Source organism: Oenanthe melanoleuca, chromosome Z, assembly GCF_029582105.1.
Source record: "Oenanthe melanoleuca isolate GR-GAL-2019-014 chromosome Z, OMel1.0, whole genome shotgun sequence".
Taxonomy (NCBI): Eukaryota; Metazoa; Chordata; class Aves; order Passeriformes; family Muscicapidae; genus Oenanthe; species Oenanthe melanoleuca.
The window spans coordinates 26229903-26252242 of NC_079362.1; the positions used below are offsets into that span (position 1 = coordinate 26229903).

The window sequence follows — 22340 nt, forward strand, 5'->3', positions numbered from 1 at the left end:
AGGCTACCAGTAGTTTTGGAAACTTGATAAACCAACATGAAAGGTATCAGTAAGAGAAATATCTGGAAATATTTAATGATTCAGTAGCTCGGTTCATGTATGAATTTTTCTTTAATTTAGATGGAGTACTGTGTTAGGATATTTTCAGCGTATTTGATTAAAGGGTGTGTATGCATATTGCAGTTTGTGCCCTTGGTATGAAGGTTTTCCAGGAGACCCCTTATTGCTGTGACCACAGCTCTCCTCTTTGTGGCAGTCTCTTCTGGCTAGAGGACTTGCTTAGAGTTCAGCCTCAAGGGCTGATAAAGACACCTCTGTGATGCTGTCACATTGGGAGGAAGGCAAACCTTTCTGACACATGAAGAATAAGGAAATTTAACAGGAAAATAAATGCTCTTTTGTTCCAGATAGTCCTCAGATATCAAAGGCGCTGGTGTTGGCTGGGCTTAGATTCTGGGTCAAAGACAATTCCACACTGAGTAACAGAAATACAGAGACAATGCAGCACTCTAAATCCAGCCATGTTCAATAAGAGCTGCTCCAATTACAATCTCACAGGTAGACCAATACCACACAATACACTGTAAACCTAGTGAACCCCCACAGCCAGAATGAAAAGGTCTGATGGCATTTGATAGCTCTCACAGCCAGGTACAAAATAGTGTCATTTCATGAGCTGTGGAGATGCAGGTTCTTGGATTGCTCATGATCAGAACACTCTCTGTGAAAGCACACATGAGTACCTAAAATACAAATAATACAGATGACGAAAAATGCACTAAGTTGCAAGATGAGTATATGTGGTAAACGTGTGATGACAGCAAAAGCTAGCTCTCTGAATTTCCACTAGTATAACACTTAGTGTAGCTGAGTCTGACCCAGCAGGTGTTCCTAGGGGTGAGGAGATGAGTACAGCCCATTGACCATCACTGGATACATTGAGAAAGGACAGCTAGGATAAAGATGGAGAGGTGGCAAGTGACATTTGGCTCTCTTCTGCCATAAAACAACCTAACACATCTCAACACAACATTTCTCTGGAAAAGATTGTGTTTTAAGTTGCATCCATAAACTTTTACATGTGTCTGTTGCAGTGAAATGCAGTGCTTGTGCAGGCATTGTTACTCTGCCTCTTCTTTCCCCTGTGCTCATGGCAGTGCTCATATGGTGGCACCTATACATGGTCATCTCACTGCTTGTCTCAAATGTCCCGACAATGTCTACTGCAACTAGCAAACCAACTCATTTCCTTACTTACTGATGAGTTTTGTCTTGCCTGTGCACTGCACCATCTACTGTGAACATCTGAATTTCCCACTCAGAAAAGCTTGCATTGCAGCAATGTTCAAGCTCAGACTTCACAGCCAGCTGCAGAGATTTACAGCCATAGCTTATCCTTGGAGGAGCTCCCTATTCAGCCTTCTCCCATCAAGCCATAGCTCCTGCACATGAGCTGTGAATATAGGAATTAGTCTGTCATGCAGAATAAGAAGGAAGAGATAAGAACATCAATGCATTGGATCAGTTACAGGTGCCTTTTTTGGTTTTTTTATGTTTGTTGCTTTTATGAATGAAACATATAGCCATAAGTGCAATAACATGGTGCCATAATTGCACCTACATAGAACACATCAAAGCCAGTGAACATCAAAGGAGTGGATTTCAAAGTAGCAGGGAGTGAAAACTGTCCTGCACAGACCACATTACTTACTCTGCACCTGTAGCTTAGCTACTGATGCTGCACTCTTAAAGGGATTTGAGCTGGCTAAACTTGAATGAGCCTTTTCTAATAAAGGTAATTAAAGACAAGACAGACAGCACAAAATATAGTTAGTGAGTTCTTGTTTTCAGAAAAATATGTGCTGAAAATGCTGTGAAATCAATGAATTTGCAGTAGGTCAGTCTGTTCACAGCTACCTATTCTCATGCTTGTAGGTAATTAATGAGAACAATTACAATATCAGGGTTTGGATGGAAATACAACAGCAAGAGCACCAATGCCAATAAAGTCCTTGTGGTGTCACTGGATGACTAAAGAAACTGAACGCTCCTTATTTTGAAGGGTAGATAAGAGGGCTCATCCCTTGTTACATGCCTCTCCTAGAAAATTCCCAGGATAGAGACCCTCTGCTCTTTTTCTCCCCTCATAGCTTGCAGATCAGTTGGAGCCCAGCAGATAGAAAGCTTGCAGTGATGGTTGGTTTAACTTCTTATTTAAGGCACAGCTGTGCTCAATCTCCAGGCTATTAAGTTTAAGAGAAGGAGAGGAAGCATGGGCTTTTCTTAAGCACTGAAATGGCCCCTCTGCCTTGCACTTGTCCCTCATTTAGCTAGCCTGATTTTGGTATGACCACTGCTCTGAACTCTGCAGAAAAATGAGGAGAAGCCAACAAGTATCCCCAGGAACTTCAAATTAAGTCCAGCAAAAGTTGATCTAAGTTTACCTAAGGGTTTTTTCTCTATACATCTTCCTTACATACTGCTGCTGTATTGGAGTTGCTTGAACATTCCATTGTTAAAGCATTTTAAAAGAAAATAAAGTCATCTCTGAATGGTGCCCTTCACTGCATTGATGAGTAGTTAGCAGAGTTTTAATCTTTTCTGAAAAAGGAAAAAAGCTTTGTTTTTTGTTTAGATCAGCAGAGGTACTTCTTAGAAGCAATTAATTTGCTGAGTAGAAGGATTTTGCAAGCAATTTTCTTACAGTGTACTAATTGCTTGTTTATCTCTTTTTTTTTAAACCCAAAAATTCCTCAGTGAAGGGCTTTTTTGCCTGGAAGGTCTCATTTTATCTCATGCAATTTCCTGTTTGCTTTAGGCACAAGCCTACAAGTATCTGCTAAGACAAAATAAAAATACACAATCCTGCAGAAGTCTTTCTGATTCTTATATTAGCATGTCTGTTCCAAAATAATCTGAGTTGAACTACTGTGAGCAATGATAAATTAAAACATCAGAATGATACCACAGGTACTATTTTGAAGGGGGAGGGGGTTGTTAGCTGGGGAGTACTCAGTGGAAGTGCTTTGATTAGTTAGCATTGCAATAAAACATATTTCCTGGGTCCCAAGGTTCTACCTCCTGGGCATGTGCTGGTAATATTGAGCAGTGCTGGTGGGTACAGTGCTGGGTGTGGTACATTTTTTTTTAACAGGGCACAATACAAAAGCTGGGAGCAGGAATTTGAGGAGGTGTCTTTTTTTTATCCTCTTAGCCCAGTTTTACCTCTTCTGCTAGTCTGTCAATTTACTGCCTCCTCAGCCCCATAGGTGAGCTGCAGACATGTGCAGCTGCTGAATGCAGTGCAAGTGGAAATTGTCATAGTGGTTTAATAGCAGTCTTGTCCTTTGATTCCTCTTCCATCAGGCAACAACAACTGTTGCACTGGTTCAGTTTTCCATTCCACAATCCTGCACCCTCTGTATTGTTTGAAGCAGAAGGACACAATACAGTAGGTGGCCTAGGCATACTAAGACCTTCTTTTGAGGACTGATAACTTTGCCAAAATTTATTGTGGTTTCCACAGAGCATGGAGGAATCTTTTGTTTTCCTTTCAGAGGCTAGCTTTCCATGCTGTAGCGATTGCAACTGTTTGTTTTTGCAATTGCTCGTGGGAGTTAGGGGAATTATAGTTCCTTTGATGGCTGGCTCCCTGCCTGTGTGCTGTCCCCTCCCTTGGAGCAGACATCCCAGCCCAGCACCTAGAGCCTGTTCACACGGAGAGGTCAGGGCAGCGTGCTCCACAGACAGGCCTGGTGATGGCACAGGATCAGTCAGAGGGGTTAGGCAGCTATAAGGGCCATCAGATGAGACAACAAAGTAGGCTTGCTTTCTGGATGCCTCATCACTGTCTGCATGAAGTCTCAGGCACGCCAAGTGTGAAGCAAATGCTTTCACAAGTGTTTTCATTGTACATTGTCATCTGCCACATCTGATGAAATTGTTATTAGTGATTATTTTTAAAAGTAGAGTTCTACCCCGCTGTACATAATGGTGACGTGCATTTTTACCAGATCACCTTGGTCTGCATCTTAAAGGGTCGTTTAAACTGTGTTTTCTGTTCTGAAAAATTCTTGATTGTTTAATTTGCAGCTGGCAAAGATTTCGCATTGGATGACATATAAATCCTTTATCACTTGAGGACTGAAGTCCATGGCAAGCAGAGAGTGCTAAAAGGGAAGAGTTTTCAAGTTCTTGCCTTGCAGAAGCAGCAGGTTCACTGGCAGGTCCATTGGGAGCCCTTGAGTGAGCCCAGCCACGAGCTCTGCCCTGGCAGCAGATTCTTCTCTGTGTCACTGTCAGAAACAAGCTGGCATTGCCTTTAGGCTGAAGACAGGTGACAGAAGAGAGTGATTACTGCTGTCTTTGACAGTCTCATTGGAGAGGCCAGGAGTTCACTGGGAGCTCAGGCTCATGCCCAGCAGCAGAAAACACAGGACAAAGCCAAGCAGCAGGCAAGGCATGCCAGAGGGAAAGCACCACTGTTAACCCCTCTGCTTTCCTAGCATAGCAGATAGGGGCTGATCTAAATTACCTTTGTCTGGCACTGCTCATGAGCACTTCTGGAAGAGATGAAGGTGGCTGGGAGTCAGCCCATTTTTGGCACAGTCATTTCAGTTTTCTGCTGCCATTCAATTGTTTTTTCATGAGAGGGTGGGCGTAAGGGAACTGAAAGTTAAGAGACTTAGCACCTTTTTTTTTAACTTCATCATTGTTACTCCTTATTATATATAGCCAAAGCCCACAGTCTTTTATAGGGACACTGGAGCAAACTGTGTGCCAGAGGTCAAAGGAGTCACATCCTCAGAAACATGCAGATTGAGTAACCTTCAAAATAGCATGATAGTGAGCTTTTTTGTGGTTTCAGAGGCTTTGTGGCAATCTTTAAGCCAACTGACCAAGGATGTGATGCTAACACAGTCCAAGGACTATTCTTGGGTGCTTTTAGGTGCCATACTTTTCTTAGCAGAGGTTAAATTTAGAACAGGAAAGCAGACTTCCAAAGGTAGAAGACTGCCCCTGTAAGCCAATGGAAACACAAGGATCTGTTCAGTATGAAAAAACAAGCTCACATCTCCAGCAAATGCAGTGATTTTGGGGAAGCTTAGTCATAGGGAGAAGGGAGAAATCATAGGGAGAAGATACATTACTTGTCTAACCCAGGAGCCATTTTAAGGACTAATCCTCTAATTGGATGAGACTGGGATGTCCTCAATTGTAGTCATGAGGGTGTAACTATATTTCCAAGTTTTTACACCAGTGTGTACTGCTGAGAGAAAGAACTAACTAATTCTAGATTCTGCTAGGTTAAATTAAAAATTAAAAAAAAAAAAAGAGTAAAAGAAAACACAGAGGAGCTGCACCTGGAATCCATCAGCAGCAGTGAAACTTTTCCAGTTCTGTTCACTGCATTTATTGTTTGAAGTATGGGAACTTCTGTTGTTACTACACTGAAATTATATGCAGCAAGACAGCAAGCATCCTAGTGGGGAATCCAGAGGAATCTGTGAAATCCAAAGATAGCTGCATCCCTTTAAATAATGTCTCATCTTTACAATGTGGAAATGCAGAACAAAACCTCTATTTTCTGCCCTAGATACCAGCCTCATCTACATAATTTTAAATACATATAGAATTAAGTGCCAAAACCTAGAATTTACCCATTTGATAATCAGTAAGTACATACTTACCACAGTCAAAACGTGGGTTCTACACTCAGTGCTACTCCTGTGATGTGCAATGCCACATCTGTCTGCTCCCCTCTGTTTTAGCAGTGCCATTTGTAGAGGCCTCCCTCATGGTCTGTTAGCCTGAATAATGTCTGAATTACCTTAATACTGCCTGTGTGGTGAGGTGTGCAGGAAACTTAGTGTAGTGCATTTCATGTGTAGCCTGTCCAAGGCTGCTTCTGCTTTAAGGCAGTAGCTTGATTTGTTACATTCAGGTCAGGAGTAGAAAGGCTTTTCTAACTTGTGTATACTAACTTGTCCAAAGACAGGCAGATTTTTCCAAGCAGATTTATCCTAGAGTGGCATTCCCTTATCCACTGAGGCTTACCCTGTTGCCCACTTCACTTTGGAGCTTGTGCTCTTCATTTTCTCAGAGAGGCCCAGCTGTCAGCATGGATTCTGCTTCTGAAAACCATTTTGTGTGACCAATCTTAATGCAATTCCCTCAAAGGATGTCTACTATTTAACCAGATAGCTTAACCAGATAGATATAATCAGATAAATGGCAGTATGGCTATATAAATTAAAAGCACACACGGTTTTCTTGCAGTTGAGGAAGAGCTGGTAACACTTGGTAACACTTTCTCCTATTCAGAGTCTGGTATTAGCACGAGAGAAGCAAGTTTTATTCCTATTAAGGAAACTGTCAGAGTCTAATATTTTTCTTCTGATATTATTAGTTTAATCTTATGTAAGAATCAAGGCAGTCCTTTACATATTAAATTGCATCCACCCAGGCTTCATTTGGAATCCTGTGTTGCAACTGGAGCTTATCCAAACATAATACCAGCAACACTTAATGTCCTTAACAACAAAGGAAAATACAATTAAACAATCTCATGTAGCAAGGGTTTGATATCCACTAAACATGCTGTATTGTTTGAGCATAGCATTCTGACCATGTCTGGGAAAGTAGCAGAGTACCACAGAAGGTATATGGATTTATGTAGGAAAAGTGGACAGAACAGGGCTTTTTCAATGTGGCTGTGAATTATTTTTCTGTGACTGGAAACTGCATCTCCTAGAAAAGCAGCAGAACCCTCAAGTCCCAAGCACACCAAATGTACCTTGCAGAAGCAGGCAGAGGACAGTCCAGTCTGCAAGCCCTGCTTGTAGTGTGCCAGCTGTGCTGCTGCTGCCTCACAAGACCCCGTGCAGTGAGCCTGCACTTCTGCAGAGGCATCTTCACCTTTCAGGAGACCTGTTGGCCTCCAGCTGCCCCACATCTGGGACCTGAGAGCCTCACCCAGACCCTTCAGGGTGTTCTTGCTGTTCAGGGAGAGGTATGTCCCTCACCTGAAGTCATTCCTATGAGCAGTCAGGGTCCCTAAAGAGAATCCTAGCTGGGTTTGGACTAGGGAGTGAAATCAGGTTGCCAGATACGAGCTAAAGGTTGTTTCTTGGACCCATTAGAGCAGATTCAGAGGAGGACCAAGGTGATCAGAGGGCTGGGGCAGAGGCTGAGAGCATTGGGCTTGTTCAGCCTGAAGAAGAAAAGGCTCTGGGAATAACTTATAGAAGCTCTCAGTACCAGAAAGGGGCCTTCAAGAGCACTGAAGAGGGATTTCTTACAAGGACATGGAGTGATAGAGTAAGTGGGAATGGCTTTAAATGGAAAAGGAATAGATTAAGATTAGAAATTAGGAAGAAATTCTTTTCAGTGAGGGTGATGAGGCTGTGGAAAGGTTGCCCAGAGAAGTTGTGGCTGTCCCACCACTGGATGTGTTGAAGGACAGGGCCCTGAGCAACCTGAAGTTGGGTGGCATCCCTTCTCATGGCAAGGGGTTAGAATTAAATTATGTTTAAGGTCCCTTCCAACCCTAATCTTTCTGGGATTCTATGATTCTTGCTTCCAGTTTTCCCCAGACATCTCTTGCCTGCTTTTCTTTGTCCTGTGACCCAGGGAGGTCAGTACCAGGAGCCCCTTATCAGCTGGGCTTACATGTTCATTTTCCAGCCAAGCTACCAGCACTCATTTGAGACTGTAGGAGTATTTTTTTTTCAAGTTGGAGCATAAAGGTTTGTTTAGAACACCCAAAAATTGAAAAAGACACCAAAATTTTCACTGTGTGTCAGGTTTTTTGGCAACAGAGAAACTCCATGAGGACTACTGTTTGTCTTTACACAGAGATAAACAATCAGATTACTTTGGCGACAGCCAAGCTTTTATTCAGACTTGAGCTTCACATATCTTCATGAATTTAGAAATCAGTTGGAATGCTGACCACTGGCATTTAATAACTTCCTGTTTTTGTCAAAATGCTTTCTATAGATAAAAGCCTTAGTTTCTCCCTTTGCAAGAGGCAGTGCACCATCTCTCTCCTGCAGTTACTAGATCAGGGGAAAAAAATCCATTTTTCTTCTTTTGAGGGATTCAAATGGATACAGATAAATTGCAACAGGACTAAGCTTTTGCTTTTATTTTTGGAATGCATTTTGTACATTCCTCTTTGCAAATCATTCTCTAAAACCCTTCCAAGTATGTTCTAAAAGAGGACTATTCAAACACCTTTGGTTTGAAGATGTCAACTGAGAAACCCTCCTGGTCTCCTCCATTTGCATTAGCATTGAAGTTTTCCTTCAGAGATATCATCTATGGAATACTTGAGAGAGGCTGGGTCAGCTGCCAAAAGCCAGTACACTCATTTGCAAGGCAGCAAGCATCAGGCAGGGAATTACACTGAGTGTTAACATGGGCTAGAGTTTGGCAAGCACCCATGAAATAAGCAGATCAGTTCTCGTGGCTTGCTACTGCCCAGTTTCATTTTCCCTTCAGTTAGTTTTATTTTGTTACTGGTCCTCCCCAGGCCTTTCGGTCTGTTTGCTGTTTCAAACTTCAAAAGCTTTAGATGCTGCAGGGATATGAAAGTGCTTGGAGACCATGTGGTACTGGAAACACCCACATGTAGTGCCAGGCTGTGGAGAGGTCACCAGGTGGTGCCCAGGTGGGAAGACATGCAGCAGATAGGATCTGCAGGAGGAAAGCCAGGAGTCTGAGTGTCAGCATACCCTGCCTGCAGCACATGGCAGTAAGCACTCGGGGCAGAAAGCACGAGGTGCTGGAAAGAGCGAGCTCACAAAGATTCCCACAGCTGCCACTTGTGAGTCTGGCTGAGGGAAACCTGCTCTTCATCACCTCTGGTCAGGACTCGCACAGTGAAGCAGGAAAAGAATTTGAAGGGTGTTGGATCGTAGGTGTGATCACTGTAGGTGCAGCCCTGCTGACCACAGGCACTTTGTGTCTGAGTCTCCATGCTCAGAGGTGGTGGATATAAGCTAGTGGTGCCAGTGGAATTGTTGGCCAGTGGTTGTTGTCAGCTCCCTGTGAAACACCATGATAGGTCAGATGTTTCTTCAGTTGACCCTTTGTGTAGCAGGTATAGGTGCAAAAGTGTGTCTGGTTTAAAAGAAAGGCTTTGACCTGAAGATTTCACCAAGATACTTGTGTGTTTTTCAGTGTTAAATTGTCAGGGGCAGTTGGTGATATGAGTACTGGAAGAGAATATGTAGAGCAGCCTCTAGCAAAGGAGTCTAGGTGCCAGCAGAAGTATCACTGGTAGTCATGATGGTGTGTCCCCTTAAAAAGAGTTTTTTACTTTATTTTTTCTGAATTGAAAGAAGGTGATGAGGATTGGATGGATGAACAGACATATGCAAAATACTAAGTATTAAGGTCCAGAAAGAGGTGATGCTAACATACACAGGACTTCACTCTTTGGGGTCAAGGCTTACTGCTCCTCCCAGTCCAGCTAGAGCACAGACAGAGCTCCAAAGCTGCTTTCATGTTAAGTCATTAAGACATGATTTCTCTGTTCCCACACAGACCAGCCATTATTTTGCACAAAGTCTGGCCAAACATGCTAGCTGAAATTCCCAGAATGAGATTCAGCAAGAGGTTAGAGTGTGCATGTGCAGGTGGCTGTGGAAAAGGTAAGAAATCAGGGATATGATGCAATATTAGCAGAACATTTTATTTTAGAATAAAATCCCTTTACAAACCATGTGTACAGTAGACTGGAAAATCTCCCAAACCTGTGAGTTATGGAATTCATGTGGGCCTTAGATTTGATAAAGCTGAGGGTAGGGTTTTATCTATAACTTGCACATTTAGAACTGCTCAGCTCCTGGGAGATTAGAACACGGATCTGTAGGGATGGGGATAATATATAGTATTATGAAAGACAAGCTGGTGGCTTGTATCACCCAGCTCCTTTCATGTGCTCTCTAGCTGTGTAGTTTCTCTCACATCCTCTTGATTCAAATCATCTTAGAGAAGTATATGTAAGATAGTGTTGCATGAATATGAATGTAGATTTTATTTACCTTTGCATTGTTTCTCACTTCCTGTTTTACACTGCTATCCCCTCTTTCTTTTTGGAGATATCTCCTCTTTCTTTCACACACAGCCCCACCAGATAAATGTTTGACTTGAAACACAAAGGCACCTGTCGTGTTAATCTCCCAGAGGCTCGTCAGAGAAGACAGCATTTTACAAAAAATCAAAAACTGCAGAAGGAGTGTGCTATGAATTTCTCATTCTTTCAGAATTCACACAGCTTCCTTAAATAAAGACACATTGAATGAATAAATGAAGCTGTTCTGATAGCACCTTTTTCAACATGGCCATTCTTACTGGTACCCTGCAGGCAGTTCTCCCCCATCTGGGGTGTTTTTCAAGGACTTTCCTTTAATGTCATCCTCCTCAAGTCTTTTGGCATCTGTGGGTGGAGAGGCAAGACTTTCACATATGAACCTCTTCAGAATTTGCCACATTTTGCATAAAATTATTTTAAATTTATTAATCTGATCCAAATGTGGTAGTCACATTTTATTTCTTCACATGCAAATTCCATGGGTGGAAATAAACATTACTCCTAAGTTAATTATTTCCAGCAGAAAATGCAAAAAAACCAACAACAACAGCGCTTTCTCCCACCAAGGGCTATTAGCTATATTGTAGTAGTGTTTTGACAAAATTGGAGAAAATTAGGTCAGACTAGAATCAGAAGAATCACTCCTACACACTGTGTGTTTACAGCATGATAAATGCTCTTCATGTTCTTTGGCATCTATAATCATTCATCCATTTTAGATTTCATGCTGTCATATTTGTGTCAGGGAAAAACAACACGTAGCTGTAAATAAGCAATATTGCTTGCTGTACTTATCTCTGTCCATGCTATGCACAAGATAATGCTCAGTGTGATAAGGAGGATTCTTGATACAGTTTACAGATGGCGAGGACATGAAGAAGTGCAGTTGTGTTGCAGCTAATGAGCTTGCACCTCAGCTAGCATAGCAAGTGGCTTTCCCTGCTGAGGGTGGGATTATATCAGAATGTGGCAAATGCCAGGCACTTCTGCAGCCCTTTTTGGCTATGGTTTTGTTAATTAAAACAAATCATTCTCCCAGAGCATTGCTTTGAGCTTGCACCAAGAGCAGAAGGACTCTTCTCCCTGTTGGTAGCTGTGATAACAGTGATAGCAGTGATGTTTGATATCCTTTCCTCTCCCAGTGTCCCAGAAAAGAGGGGGTGCAGCTGCCTGCCACAAGTGCCACTCTGAGGGCAAGAGGGGATTTGGAGAGGACAGTGGGTGGACAAGAGTAGGAGGGCAACAGCAGCAGATTGTAAATGTTCCTGCAGTTCAGCTGGAATGGATGTTTTCTGTCTTTGATATGCTAGTTCCTTATCCTATTCCTGTAATCTTAAAAAAACTGCAACCAAGGGATAGATTTTTCTTCTTCTCTCACTCCCTAAAAGAGGCTCTTTCAATATTTTTCCCCTCCACATAGACTGAGGAATTTGCAGGGTGAGGTGAGCCCATGCCAGATATCAGGGTTAACACACAAGATGAATAGAAGAGAGCACATGAAAGGGACACAGTGTGGTTAAGGCAGAGAAGAAGGGTGTTTCAGAATAGGTGTGCATTGACAAGAGCTACATCCCTCTGGAGCCTCTGAAGGACAGCAGTGTGTGACTTGGCAGAAGCAGAAGTGCTTCTTTTATTTTGCTCTTTTGAGTTAGAGGAAAACAAATGTTCTCAGAATAAACACAGACATAGGCTCTCCAAGGCAAAAGACAAAAAGAAAAGGGGAAATAAAAGGAAAAAGAAAAGAGTGCTGCTTAGGAAACACTTTGCCTGCTAACACAAGAAGTTTCATGACTAGCCATCCAGTCTGGTATCCTAGTAATCAGTGACTAGTTCATCAGTGTTTATTCCTGTGTAGCTTATTTCTTTTCTGCTGCTGTTTTTTGGAGTTGTTTTCTCTTTTGTTCTTGAACTCACTGATTTTTGTGTTATTTATCATGGCTGGTTTCATATGCCTACTGCCTACAGCAGTTTTTACTCTCTTGCAATCAAGCCTTGCTGTGAGGCCTTGTCTCATTTACCCAAGGGTTTCCAACATCCAGCTACCATGGAAACATAATCTGCACTGATGCACAGGGGTTCAAGACTGATGTGATGTAGTCATATCATGGCCATTGGAATGCCTCCAGTGGACTTCTACCACAGGTCTTGCAAGGCAGACAATGCACAAGGAGTTGGAGTTTCATTTCTCATTGGGATTAGAGGTATCACACAACAGCAGAAAATTAGATTAGGTCATAAATGCTTTTTTGTAACTCATATGCCCCACTGGGAAACATTCTTCTCAGTCTGTAGGGACCCTTCAGTCTTTTAAGAAGATGTGCAATTTCTCCCTCAAGCTTTCCTGTCTAATGGCCAGCCATTCAACCCTCAGCCTGATGGGCATTTCTTCTTCACCCAGCCCTCTGTGGTCTGACTCTCAGGACAGACCTCGGCCATACTCCGTGGGAATGTTCCTTGTGCTGCAGCTCAAGAGCTAATTTAGCTTCTTGCAGTGTCATTCCCTTCAAAGGACTGCCAGGGCTGGAGGTAATATCCCAAGGGGCTCTCTGTCCAGGCAAAATGCTCCTCAGCCACCCAAGGACATAAAGTCTGCATGTTTTTTCTAAGTATGTTGGGCTCTCCTAGTGCCATGGTATGACTATGACATATCCACAAAGATTCAAGTCACTGTATGCAACAGATCTGATTTGTATGTCATTGAGATTTAGGTTTGACCGAGTTTATGAAATGTTAAGACCCACCTTGAAATTACTAACACTCTACTTTAGACTGCTCTCAGTTCTGATTCTGAGAAGAAAAACATCAATATTTTGGTGTATGCTTAAGGCTTTCCAGTATATGGCAGCAGGAAGCCTTTGGATGTCACTGTTTTATTAAATGTGATATTTTTAGATCTTCGTTCTTGGTGAAGTCAATTCACAATAGATTTCTGGGAGGGGAAGAATTTAATCTCACTTCCAGCTTACTTCAATAAATATTTCAAGTAAGAGAAAAAAAAAAAAAATTCAATCCTTGTTTTCCTTCCAGAAAAAGAATTCCATGTTTAACAGATGAAGTTTCCTAAATCTAAAGTATTAAGAGCCTGACATTTATGTTTTCCTTTGTACCTAACATCAAAATGTGATGCTTGCAAGTATTTTCCAGTGTACCAACAGTTAAATAAGAAGTGAGCCAACCTGAGGCATTTTTGTGTCACCATTTAGAAGCACTTAATAAGCTGCCAGAGCCATTAGCATGGGGGAATGTTTTGCTAGGAGCAGAAGGGTGACAACTTGCACAATAGTGACTTCCTTCCAGAGCTGGGTGGTAAGGCAACCTTTGTTTTTACTATTTTTCAGTGTAGCTTGATCTGCACAGAGCAATCAGTTGGTTGCTCAACCACAGTGCACTTTTTTTCTTGAGTGCAGCCAATCAAGCCTCAGCCTGCAGATTATCAGACCTGTCTGAGATACAGAGGAGCCCAGAGAGGCTCAGGAGCTCCATCTGAGACAAGTGTTCCGTGCCATGGGCTGCATGTGGATTTTTCTGGATGACTTTGGGGCTTTCTCAGGAGCAAATTCCTATCTGCCTCACCACAGAGCTTCTTGTTGCTGTTTCTAACATATCAAAAATTATGCCAACAGAATGTTTTGTCGTTCCTCAGCAACAGATTAAAAAAAATAGAAAATTTAGAAAATTGGAAGCTTTCAATTGCAACTTTGAACAATGCTATGAGAGCTTTCCTGCTTGCTCCATTGTTTCCATATTGGATTTTTCTGCTACAGGCCTGGTGAGGATGCTGTCATTGTCTTTTGTCCTTCACTGTAGATCCCATGACTGCAGTGTTCCCATCTCTGATGTTGCTCTCCCCAGGCAGCCTATAGTGAAGAAAATACATACTTAATCTAGAACAAAGTCCACTGCTGCCTTACTAGCTAGGAGGCTGAACACAACATGCACAGTTTAAACAGTGAGTGATTGAATTTGAGTTATTGACTTGGTTTCTGCAAAAACCAGCTCAGCAGAGCTTTCCTGTGCAGGGAGCAGATTCTATAAACATAGACAATACTGCAAATAAAGAGATGCAGTTTTCTACTCTTATGGCAACAGGTACAAGGAAGAGACAAAAATCTGTAGTTCTTTGCACTGCAAACCGGGTAGTTTTGTAGTTTCAAGTATGGTTTTCAAGTACTCTTTTCTAGGACTGTTGGAATCCAAAGGAGCTGCAGACAAAAGCTCCAAAGTGGATTCCTGTGTTTGATGCCACCTCAGAATGGGAGAGTTTCATCCCCATGCTGTCAAACTGCTGCCAGTGACCCTAACAAAATAATTTGGTGAAAGGGTTCAATACTTGTTACTGGCAGCTGGCAATTCATCCTCCAGCTTCTTTCCATTGGCAAGCTTTGTTGGTCAGCAAAGGCATTGAATGGCACCATTAGTTGCAAGCAAACTCAGTTTAGGGATGTTTTCTGGAGTGTAAAAAGCCTCTGTTTGTGCTTTCCTGGTTGGTAGCCAGTGTCTGTCACCTGGTGTATATTGCAGGCTTGCAGACCCCTTTGGAAAATCTTCTTCTGTTTGGTCTAGGTGGGTTTGCTGTCCAAACAGAAGGGTGTTTGCACAGCTTACAGTTGCCACTGACCAAGCTGAAAATTTCTGGCACCTTCTTGGCAGGCATGGCAAAAAGTCTGCATGCTGTGGGAACTGACTTTGCTGCTAGTCCTGCAAGAGACCGTCACTGAAGGAAAAACGGGAACAACAGTAACCAAATAAATACCACAGTGACAGGAGAACTAGTTGGAAACAGCGCTCACTGCATAGTGCTGGGAAGCCCTTATTGCTGCTGCCTGTGCCAATCCTGCTCAGTGATAAGATGTTGGTTTCCACCTCAGTAAAGCAGCCTGGAAAATCTCAGGAGCACTGTCTTTGTTCTGGCATGATTGGTGTGTAAGGGTTTCCCCAGCAGTGCTTATATTTAAAGCCTCTCTAACCCTGCAAGGAGTTACAATCTTCCTTTAATTCAGTACTCCCAATAAAGTACAAGGTATTTGATTTAATTTCTGCATTGAGCTCTGAATTTTCTTCTGGGTTTTGTTCTCCTCAGAGCATTGGAAAACAGAGAAAGGAGGGGAGAAGCATTTTAATCGGTGTAAGACTCTTTGGCTTTGACACTATTGAAGCTTGATGAGCCTCTGAATTTCGATTGAATAGAGCCCTAAGAAAAGAAGTAGATCCCTTGAAGGACGGCATTTCAGTGCAAGAAGGATGTGTGTTTAGGACTTTCCATTACATAATGGGGCTGAAATGGGTTAACAAGACCCAGGCTTTCTTTTTCTTGAGAATTGCTGCCTGCACCACTCTTTTTCTATTACTGATGCTTCAGTCACAGCACTCACAGAAAGGTCTTCTTTGTTGTTATTAGTTTGAGAAGTAAATTGCAGTATTGTTTCTCCTGATCAAGAGATTGATTAGTCAGAGTCTCTAACTGAAGGGAAAAAATGTTCCTCATTATCAACTTTAAATGTAAATGTATTTGCCAAGCAGAGTTTCAGATGGTGGGGGGCTGGGGATGTGTCTTGTTCTTTTGATGTGCTGCCCATAACCATTTACAGATCTTTGAAAGGCATCCCTCTCATCGGGTCAGTGAAAAGAGAGTGTGGGAACAATGCTCTTGAAAGAGAAAATTAACCATTGCTGCTTCTGTCTGGGTGGTTCTTGTGGTGTTTTGATGAGTAATGGTGCATTTGTATATTTGTGGACTTTGTCCATTTTTCCTCTTTGTAGGTGCTTTCATAATCTGCTGGACCCCAGGATTAGTCTTGCTGCTGCTCGATGTTTGCTGCCCCCAGTGCAACGTCCTGGCCTACGAAAAATTCTTCCTGCTCCTGGCAGAGTTCAACTCTGCCATGAACCCCATCATCTACTCTTACCGGGACAAGGAGATGAGCGCGACGTTCAAGCAGATCCTCTGCTGCCAGCGCAGCGAGAGCGCCAACGGCCCCACCGAGGGCTCGGACCGCTCGGCCTCGTCCCTCAACCACACCATCCTGGCTGGCGTCCACAGCAACGACCACTCCGTGGTGTGAAGCCACGGCCGGCCCCAGACCCACGGCAAGGTAACCCACTCACCCTCTCTCAAACACTAATGGACTACAGGTGCACCTTCTCCAGGGGCCCGGCACCAGCGCAGGATTGGCCGTGCTGCAAAGACTTTGAATTCTGCTTTGAAAAAGCAGGACGTAGTTGCTTTGCAGAGGAGGTCATCAATAGCCCGTGGAAAGCCTTGCTGAGACTTTGTTGGACTTTGCTGCATCTTGGTGCCAGTCTGAATCAACTCTGATTAATTAAGCTTATACCTGCTTCACTGCATTTACATGTAGCCACTTAGTATTTTTAAAAAGGGAGTAAAGGGGATAAAAATATGCCTATCATTTAATAGACATGTAATATGTATCACCATCAGCATGCTTGTGATGAACATTTTCTGTGCAGGGAGTAAAACTGTGCTCTAGTCTTTGTATCCTTAGCCACACTGTCATAACTACAGTAAAAAGAAAAGTATTTTTTTCTAACACAGGCAGCAGGAGGATGAGGGAAACTGACTCTTCTTATACCTTCATTACTGGTGTTAGAGAATGCATGTTCTGTGTGTATGCAGATTGTTTTAATTACGGAAAAAAAAAAAAAAAAAAAGCTCTTTGTAAAGTCTGCCGGAAAGTAGAAAAGCATAGACTGTATTCCAGTGTTTGTTTAGATTATGAAATAAATAGTATTTTAGTCACAATGTATATAAGGTTCTTCTTTGAAGTGCAGTTTGAAATTTGTAACATGTGAGGGGTACCAAGTTTTTTATGGACAAGTTCTTAAAGTAAGACACATCCCTAAGGCTCTTAAAGGGCTACAGTCAGGTTGGTGTATTGCAAAAATTGTATTTATGGCATGTACTTGGAACACTTTTCTCGTTCATGGCAAAAACCGTGCACATTTTTAATGGGGAAAAAAGGTATGTATTTATGGAACCTTTCTTATAATTGAAAACAAAACACCTTCTGCATTTTTGCACTGAGAAGTATTTGTAGGGTACCATTCAAGTGATGCCCCCTTCATTTCAAAAGCAGTGGGCTACTAAGAACTAAGGTACAATTTTGTTTTGTAAAGTCAACACTTTACAAGGTTTACAAGGTCATCCATTGCAAATGACTGGACTATATTACAGATAGCAGCCACACATATACACTGTTACAAATACCTAAGCTAGCATGTGATTTTTTTCATATGAGTCTGTTTTGAGGAGAAATGTCACTCCTGTGAATATCAGTTGCCAAGAATAACTGAGAGTAAACAAAACTTATTAACAGGGCTAAATGTGAGCAAAGGTGGGATCTTGCTGATAAAAAACTTGGGACCTCTTTCCAGGAAACTGTGTGTTTTCCTAACAATGTAAAATACATCAACAGTAAATTCCTGGGGCTGTTTTCATCATTGTAATTTGTCTCTAGAAAAAAAAAAAAAGAAGAAGAAAACAAACAAAACAAAACAAAACAAAACAAAAAAGGGGGAAACCACCCCCCCCCCCACCAAAGAAAAAGAAAAAAAAAACAAACAAGAAAAAAACCACACTCACAAAAAAATAACCCCACAAAACAAAACAAAAAACCCCATATACATATATATCCTTTGTTGTACCTTACTGGAATGTAACTTAAGGATTGATATTCCCCCATTTGGGCAGGGAAAAAATGGAGGGTAGAGGGACAGCCCAGCAAAATCCAGTGTTTTCAGCATCTCTTGATTTGAGGACTTACTTGGATTTTATGCTTCCAAACATAAAATTGCTTGGAATAGGCAGTTTGTTGCAGAGAGAGGGAAGAGAAACAAGTGAACGAAACCTCCTCCACTAAATAAAGTGAGAGTTTTGACTGCTTTCAGTAAAACTGAATTCCACCTGAACTGTTGAGCTAGTTTTTTGTGGACACTGTGCAAGGTGGAAGGCAGAGAGAACACTGTCTGCCAGTTGACCAAGGTTTTGAATATATCCACTTGCTTTGAACAAAACTGGTCTTTTTTTTTTTTTTTGTCTGTATTTGAGAGCAAGTGAATGTACAGGTTGATTTGGTTTTATTCACAAGAACTGTACTGAGAAACAGAACAGGCTGTAAGAACTTTTTCATTTAAAAGCATTTGCTTGCTAATCCACACATAATTTTTCCTTAGTGCCTGCTTGATACTTAAACTAGTGCAGGTAAGCAGAAGAAAGGAGAGGGTAAGACTGCCTCCAAAGACAGGTGACATCTGAAAAATAATTTCCTTTTCTCAAGAGTGCTTGGAATTCCTTTCTTCCTTGGATCCAATGCAAGAGCACTTTTTCCTGTTCCTAACATCCCCACAAAAGTAAATTATGGACACTTTATTTTAGGGTTTGGGGATTTTGGGTCTGGGGTTTTGCCCTTTCCAAGTGTTCTTTTCACTGCTGTTTGCGTGCTTTTCTTGAATCTCATCTGGATAGGGTGGGAGGGTGATGTTTACACAATAGCAGCAAATAATTCACCCTGGTTTAACCTGCTGGAAGTCTGGTGGGTTTTGAGAAGGCATGGGTGAATAGAACTTAGAAACAGAGGTGGTGTGGTTGTTTGAGACATAGGTGGGTCCAGAGGCCTTTTGAGAAGACAGATGCCCTAGGAGGTGTTCTGTTATCATTGTGATTGTGACAGATGGCCTTTGCTGTCCAGGTACATTCATTGATCAACCCAAGGAGGCACTCAGCAATTCAAGAAGCTCAACCTTTTGAACTCTTGGCAGCAGTTAAATCTAAGTTGTCAGGTATATTAATCCAGGAGCAGCAACAGGTGGTTTTTCTTCTAAAAGGTAAAGGCAATGTTTCAGATAAATGCAACAGGAGGAACATTGCTTGTGCAATTCTGCTAGAGGAACTAGCTCCACTGAGCATGGCTGCTGTATAAAAATTTGATTAGTGCCTTGTGTTGTTGACATGTTGTTCCTATATTCTTAAGAAATCTGATCTGTGAATTGAGTAGTTCTTTGCAAGCTAATGAAATTAAAGCTCCAGTGAGCAAAGAGAATAAAAACCAGAGCCTGGAATAGAAGGATTTATTTACTGTGTTCCTTAGAATGGTTCCCAGCCATTTGTTTTCATCTCAGAATTTTTTTAAGTTTTCTATTCAGATTTTCCAGCCTCATTGTACAGTTGTAGAACTCACTTCTGCTATGTGAAAACATGGTGCAAAGTACTTAGGGGAAAAGATTGCCCCACTTATTTTTACTTATCTCAAATTCTTCGAAAGGTTTTAGAACACTTCTTAAAATACCAACAATCCTCCCACAGTCATTAAAATTCTTTTGTTGTTGATTGCCTCTGGTCCAAGTAAATCCTCTTGAAGTTCAAATGTAATGGTGTTTGTGTCAGCAATTGTAGTGGTAGGGAGTTGTGTATTAAAAGGAATATCATTTGCAGATCAAGGAAAATGTGTTTTCCTACTTCATGTATTTTCAGTGGCAGTATAAATCTGAAAACAGATTTAAAAGATGCCCTTTGAATTTTAATTCCCTGTTGCCATGATATATAGACAGGCTAGGTAACCCATTGGTCAGAAAAAGCACAACTTTTTTATAAAAGATTGAAAATATATTCTATGTATGCTTGACACATTGGTTTTCTTGTCAGCAGCTTTTTTTCTGGGATCCCTTGGCAGCTTCAGGCAGCCTCCTGACCAAGATACTAAAAGATGGGCAGGTAGAAAAGAGGGCAGACCAAAAAAAGGCTTTTTCCTAAAATTAAGCATACCTCTCTGTCTCTAGTGCACAAGTAATGGAGTTTTTTTAAATAGCTGCCACAAGATTTGCCTTTTTTTTTGTTTTTTACCCTGCCTTTGCCAAATAGTCACAGCTGTAGCAGCATTTAAACAAGTGGGCAGCAAAGGCTTGGAGTAGGCCACTTGGGAAAGGAAAAGGCAGGCTTACTATCTTCATGGGGCAAATTAAGCCTGGGGAACTTGGATGTCAAAGAGGAAAAGACAGTCTTATGTCCAGTGTTTTAGTTCTTCCTCTGCTAAGTAACTTCTCAATATAAACATAAATTTGCCCCAGTATGGGATTGCACTGAAATGAAACTTTTCTGGTCACTCCATGGGCTATCCTTTGGTCTGTACTGGTGTGGTGGGCAGGGGTTTAACCATGGCAACTCAGGTTCCCAGGAGCAGTGTGTCAGGGGAAACTCAAGTTGAGCTCTGCTTCTGCAGCAGGTTTTGTAGCTTTTTCTGACCTGTGTGTTGCCCCAGAGGTATGCTACCAGATACCATTCTTTACTACTGTAAATCCACCTGGGTTTCTGTCTGTGACACTGCTGCAGCCAGATCTGTCTGCACTGGGCATCCACAGACAAAACAGCATGCAGCTCTTTCTGTGAAAGAAAGAGAAGTCCACCCTGCAGATTGCCCTTCCCAGGTGGGATTAAAAAGCACACCACCAGATGGAGAGGCTTTGATGCAAACACCCCTGGTCTGCGTTTCGGTCTGTGTGAAGGAGGGTGATGCAAAGCAGAGCGGGCAGAGCCTTTTGTCCAGGGCAATGTCCCCACCCTTGGGAGGCATGACCCCATCCCAGGTGTCCCTGTCGTGGTTCTGGGTCCCTCCTGACTGCCAGACTGGATGTAGCTGGCAGAGGATAATCTTAACAAACTGGCTGGTTTTTTCCACTTGCTGCAGAGGTAAACACAGTCTTTTCCTTTTTCTGGTCCTTTTAAGAGCTTTCCTGTTATTGCAAGTGTACCTGTCACGGCCTTTCAAACCAGTTCTTGCAGTGAGGCATCAGTCTGTGCTAGACACTGTTGTCTCTAAGGAGGGGATTTGCAGCAGCAATCTCATTTGTTCAAATTGCTTGGGCTTTACCATTTGGTTGGAAAGGCCACTTCAAATAGAGAGTTAGCTTAAAAAGTACTGACACCCACATCTCTCCAGCCACAACTCCTTAAGAAAATGTGCCCTTATCTTTCCTTCCATTTTCCTCTCTTACAGGGTTTTCTAGGAAGCTGTTCACCCAGCTCCTCTTTTCTAAATCTATCAAGGAGAAAAAACAGACGTTGATATTTAAAGAAAACAAACAAAGCACTCAAACCAAAACAAAAAACTTACAAGAAAAACCTCAAAAAACAAACTGAAAAAGCCCACAACAAAAAAAAACAGAGCACAAGGATATTAAACTATGCTGCTGTCTTCTGCGGTACATGGAAATCCAACACACTGATAGCTGCCAGCATTTTAACAAGAGCCTCCATGAAGTGTTCCCATTTGCCTGTGATAAAATTCTGATAACCAGAAGTGTATGTTGAGACTCAGGAATCTGCTAATTTTTCCTGTTTAAATAAAGCCGTGTTTGTAATTCAAAAGTATTGAGAGAGCCAATGAGCTTTGGCAAACAATTTTGTTACTAAGTGCACTTACTGTAAATGTTTAGAGGTTGTATCTAGTACAATAAAGTATTTGGCATGTGTAATATGGAGTGTGAAAGAAATGCCCTTTTTCGGGAGAGCTGGTATTTTTGGATGTGGAGGAGAATTAATCAAAAATTGTATCAGGCAGAGGTTTGTGTCTAACAGGAGATAGCACAGGGCTAAAACACAGGGACAGCAAAGGACAGGTTATTTCCAGTAAATCACTTAATCCATTCTGTTTGTGATTCTTATATGCCCACCGTCCCTTCTTTGAAGTCCACATTTGCACCATCTAACCTCAGATGTCATCTTGTTGCTATAGAGAAAACATTTTCTGCACAGAGAAAACAAACTTACTGTTTCTTTTCCCTCTTCCTATTCCTTCCTTTCTCCATCTGCTTTCTTCCTTTATCCTTTTGCTCTTCACCTTCCTTTCCTTTTTTTTTTTGTGCACAGATGTTTCTGCTGCAATATGTCTGCAGTTTTGATTTAACCACAGAAGGTTAACTAAAGCAAATGTGGTTGACTTATGTATAGAAATGTATGTGTCCACACATAGATCTGCATAGGAAGTGGGAAGAAGTGAAATAGAAAATATTCTTTCAGTGCTGTTTGAGTACAGCACTTTAAAACTCTATTTTTCTGCTAGAAAAGAAGAAAAGAGGACTTACATAAAGGGTTCATTAGCCCCCTGCCTTTTGTTAGAGAAGCCAATCACCTACACACTGATGGAAGACAAGTGTCTGCTTCAGCAAAATGACAGAAAAAGAAGCTGGTGTTCCTAATCACTCTAGGCATTATTAAATTCAAAGTAAA

The 22340-nt window shown here is 41.8% G+C and overlaps 1 protein-coding gene across 3 annotated transcripts in view; it reads left to right on the plus strand.

Moving 5' to 3' along the window:
• The window catches only part of LPAR1 (lysophosphatidic acid receptor 1), a 73356-nt gene extending 51770 nt beyond the window's left edge, over nt 1-21586 (plus strand). For all 3 annotated transcript variants that reach the window (XM_056514058.1, XM_056514060.1, XM_056514059.1), the window contains exon 4: nt 15863-21586. In XM_056514058.1, the coding sequence (XP_056370033.1) occupies nt 15863-16164 (302 nt within the window). In that variant the 3' untranslated portion in view covers nt 16165-21586. The remainder of the gene's footprint in view (nt 1-15862) is intronic.
• The last annotated feature ends 754 nt before the right edge of the window (nt 21587-22340 follow it).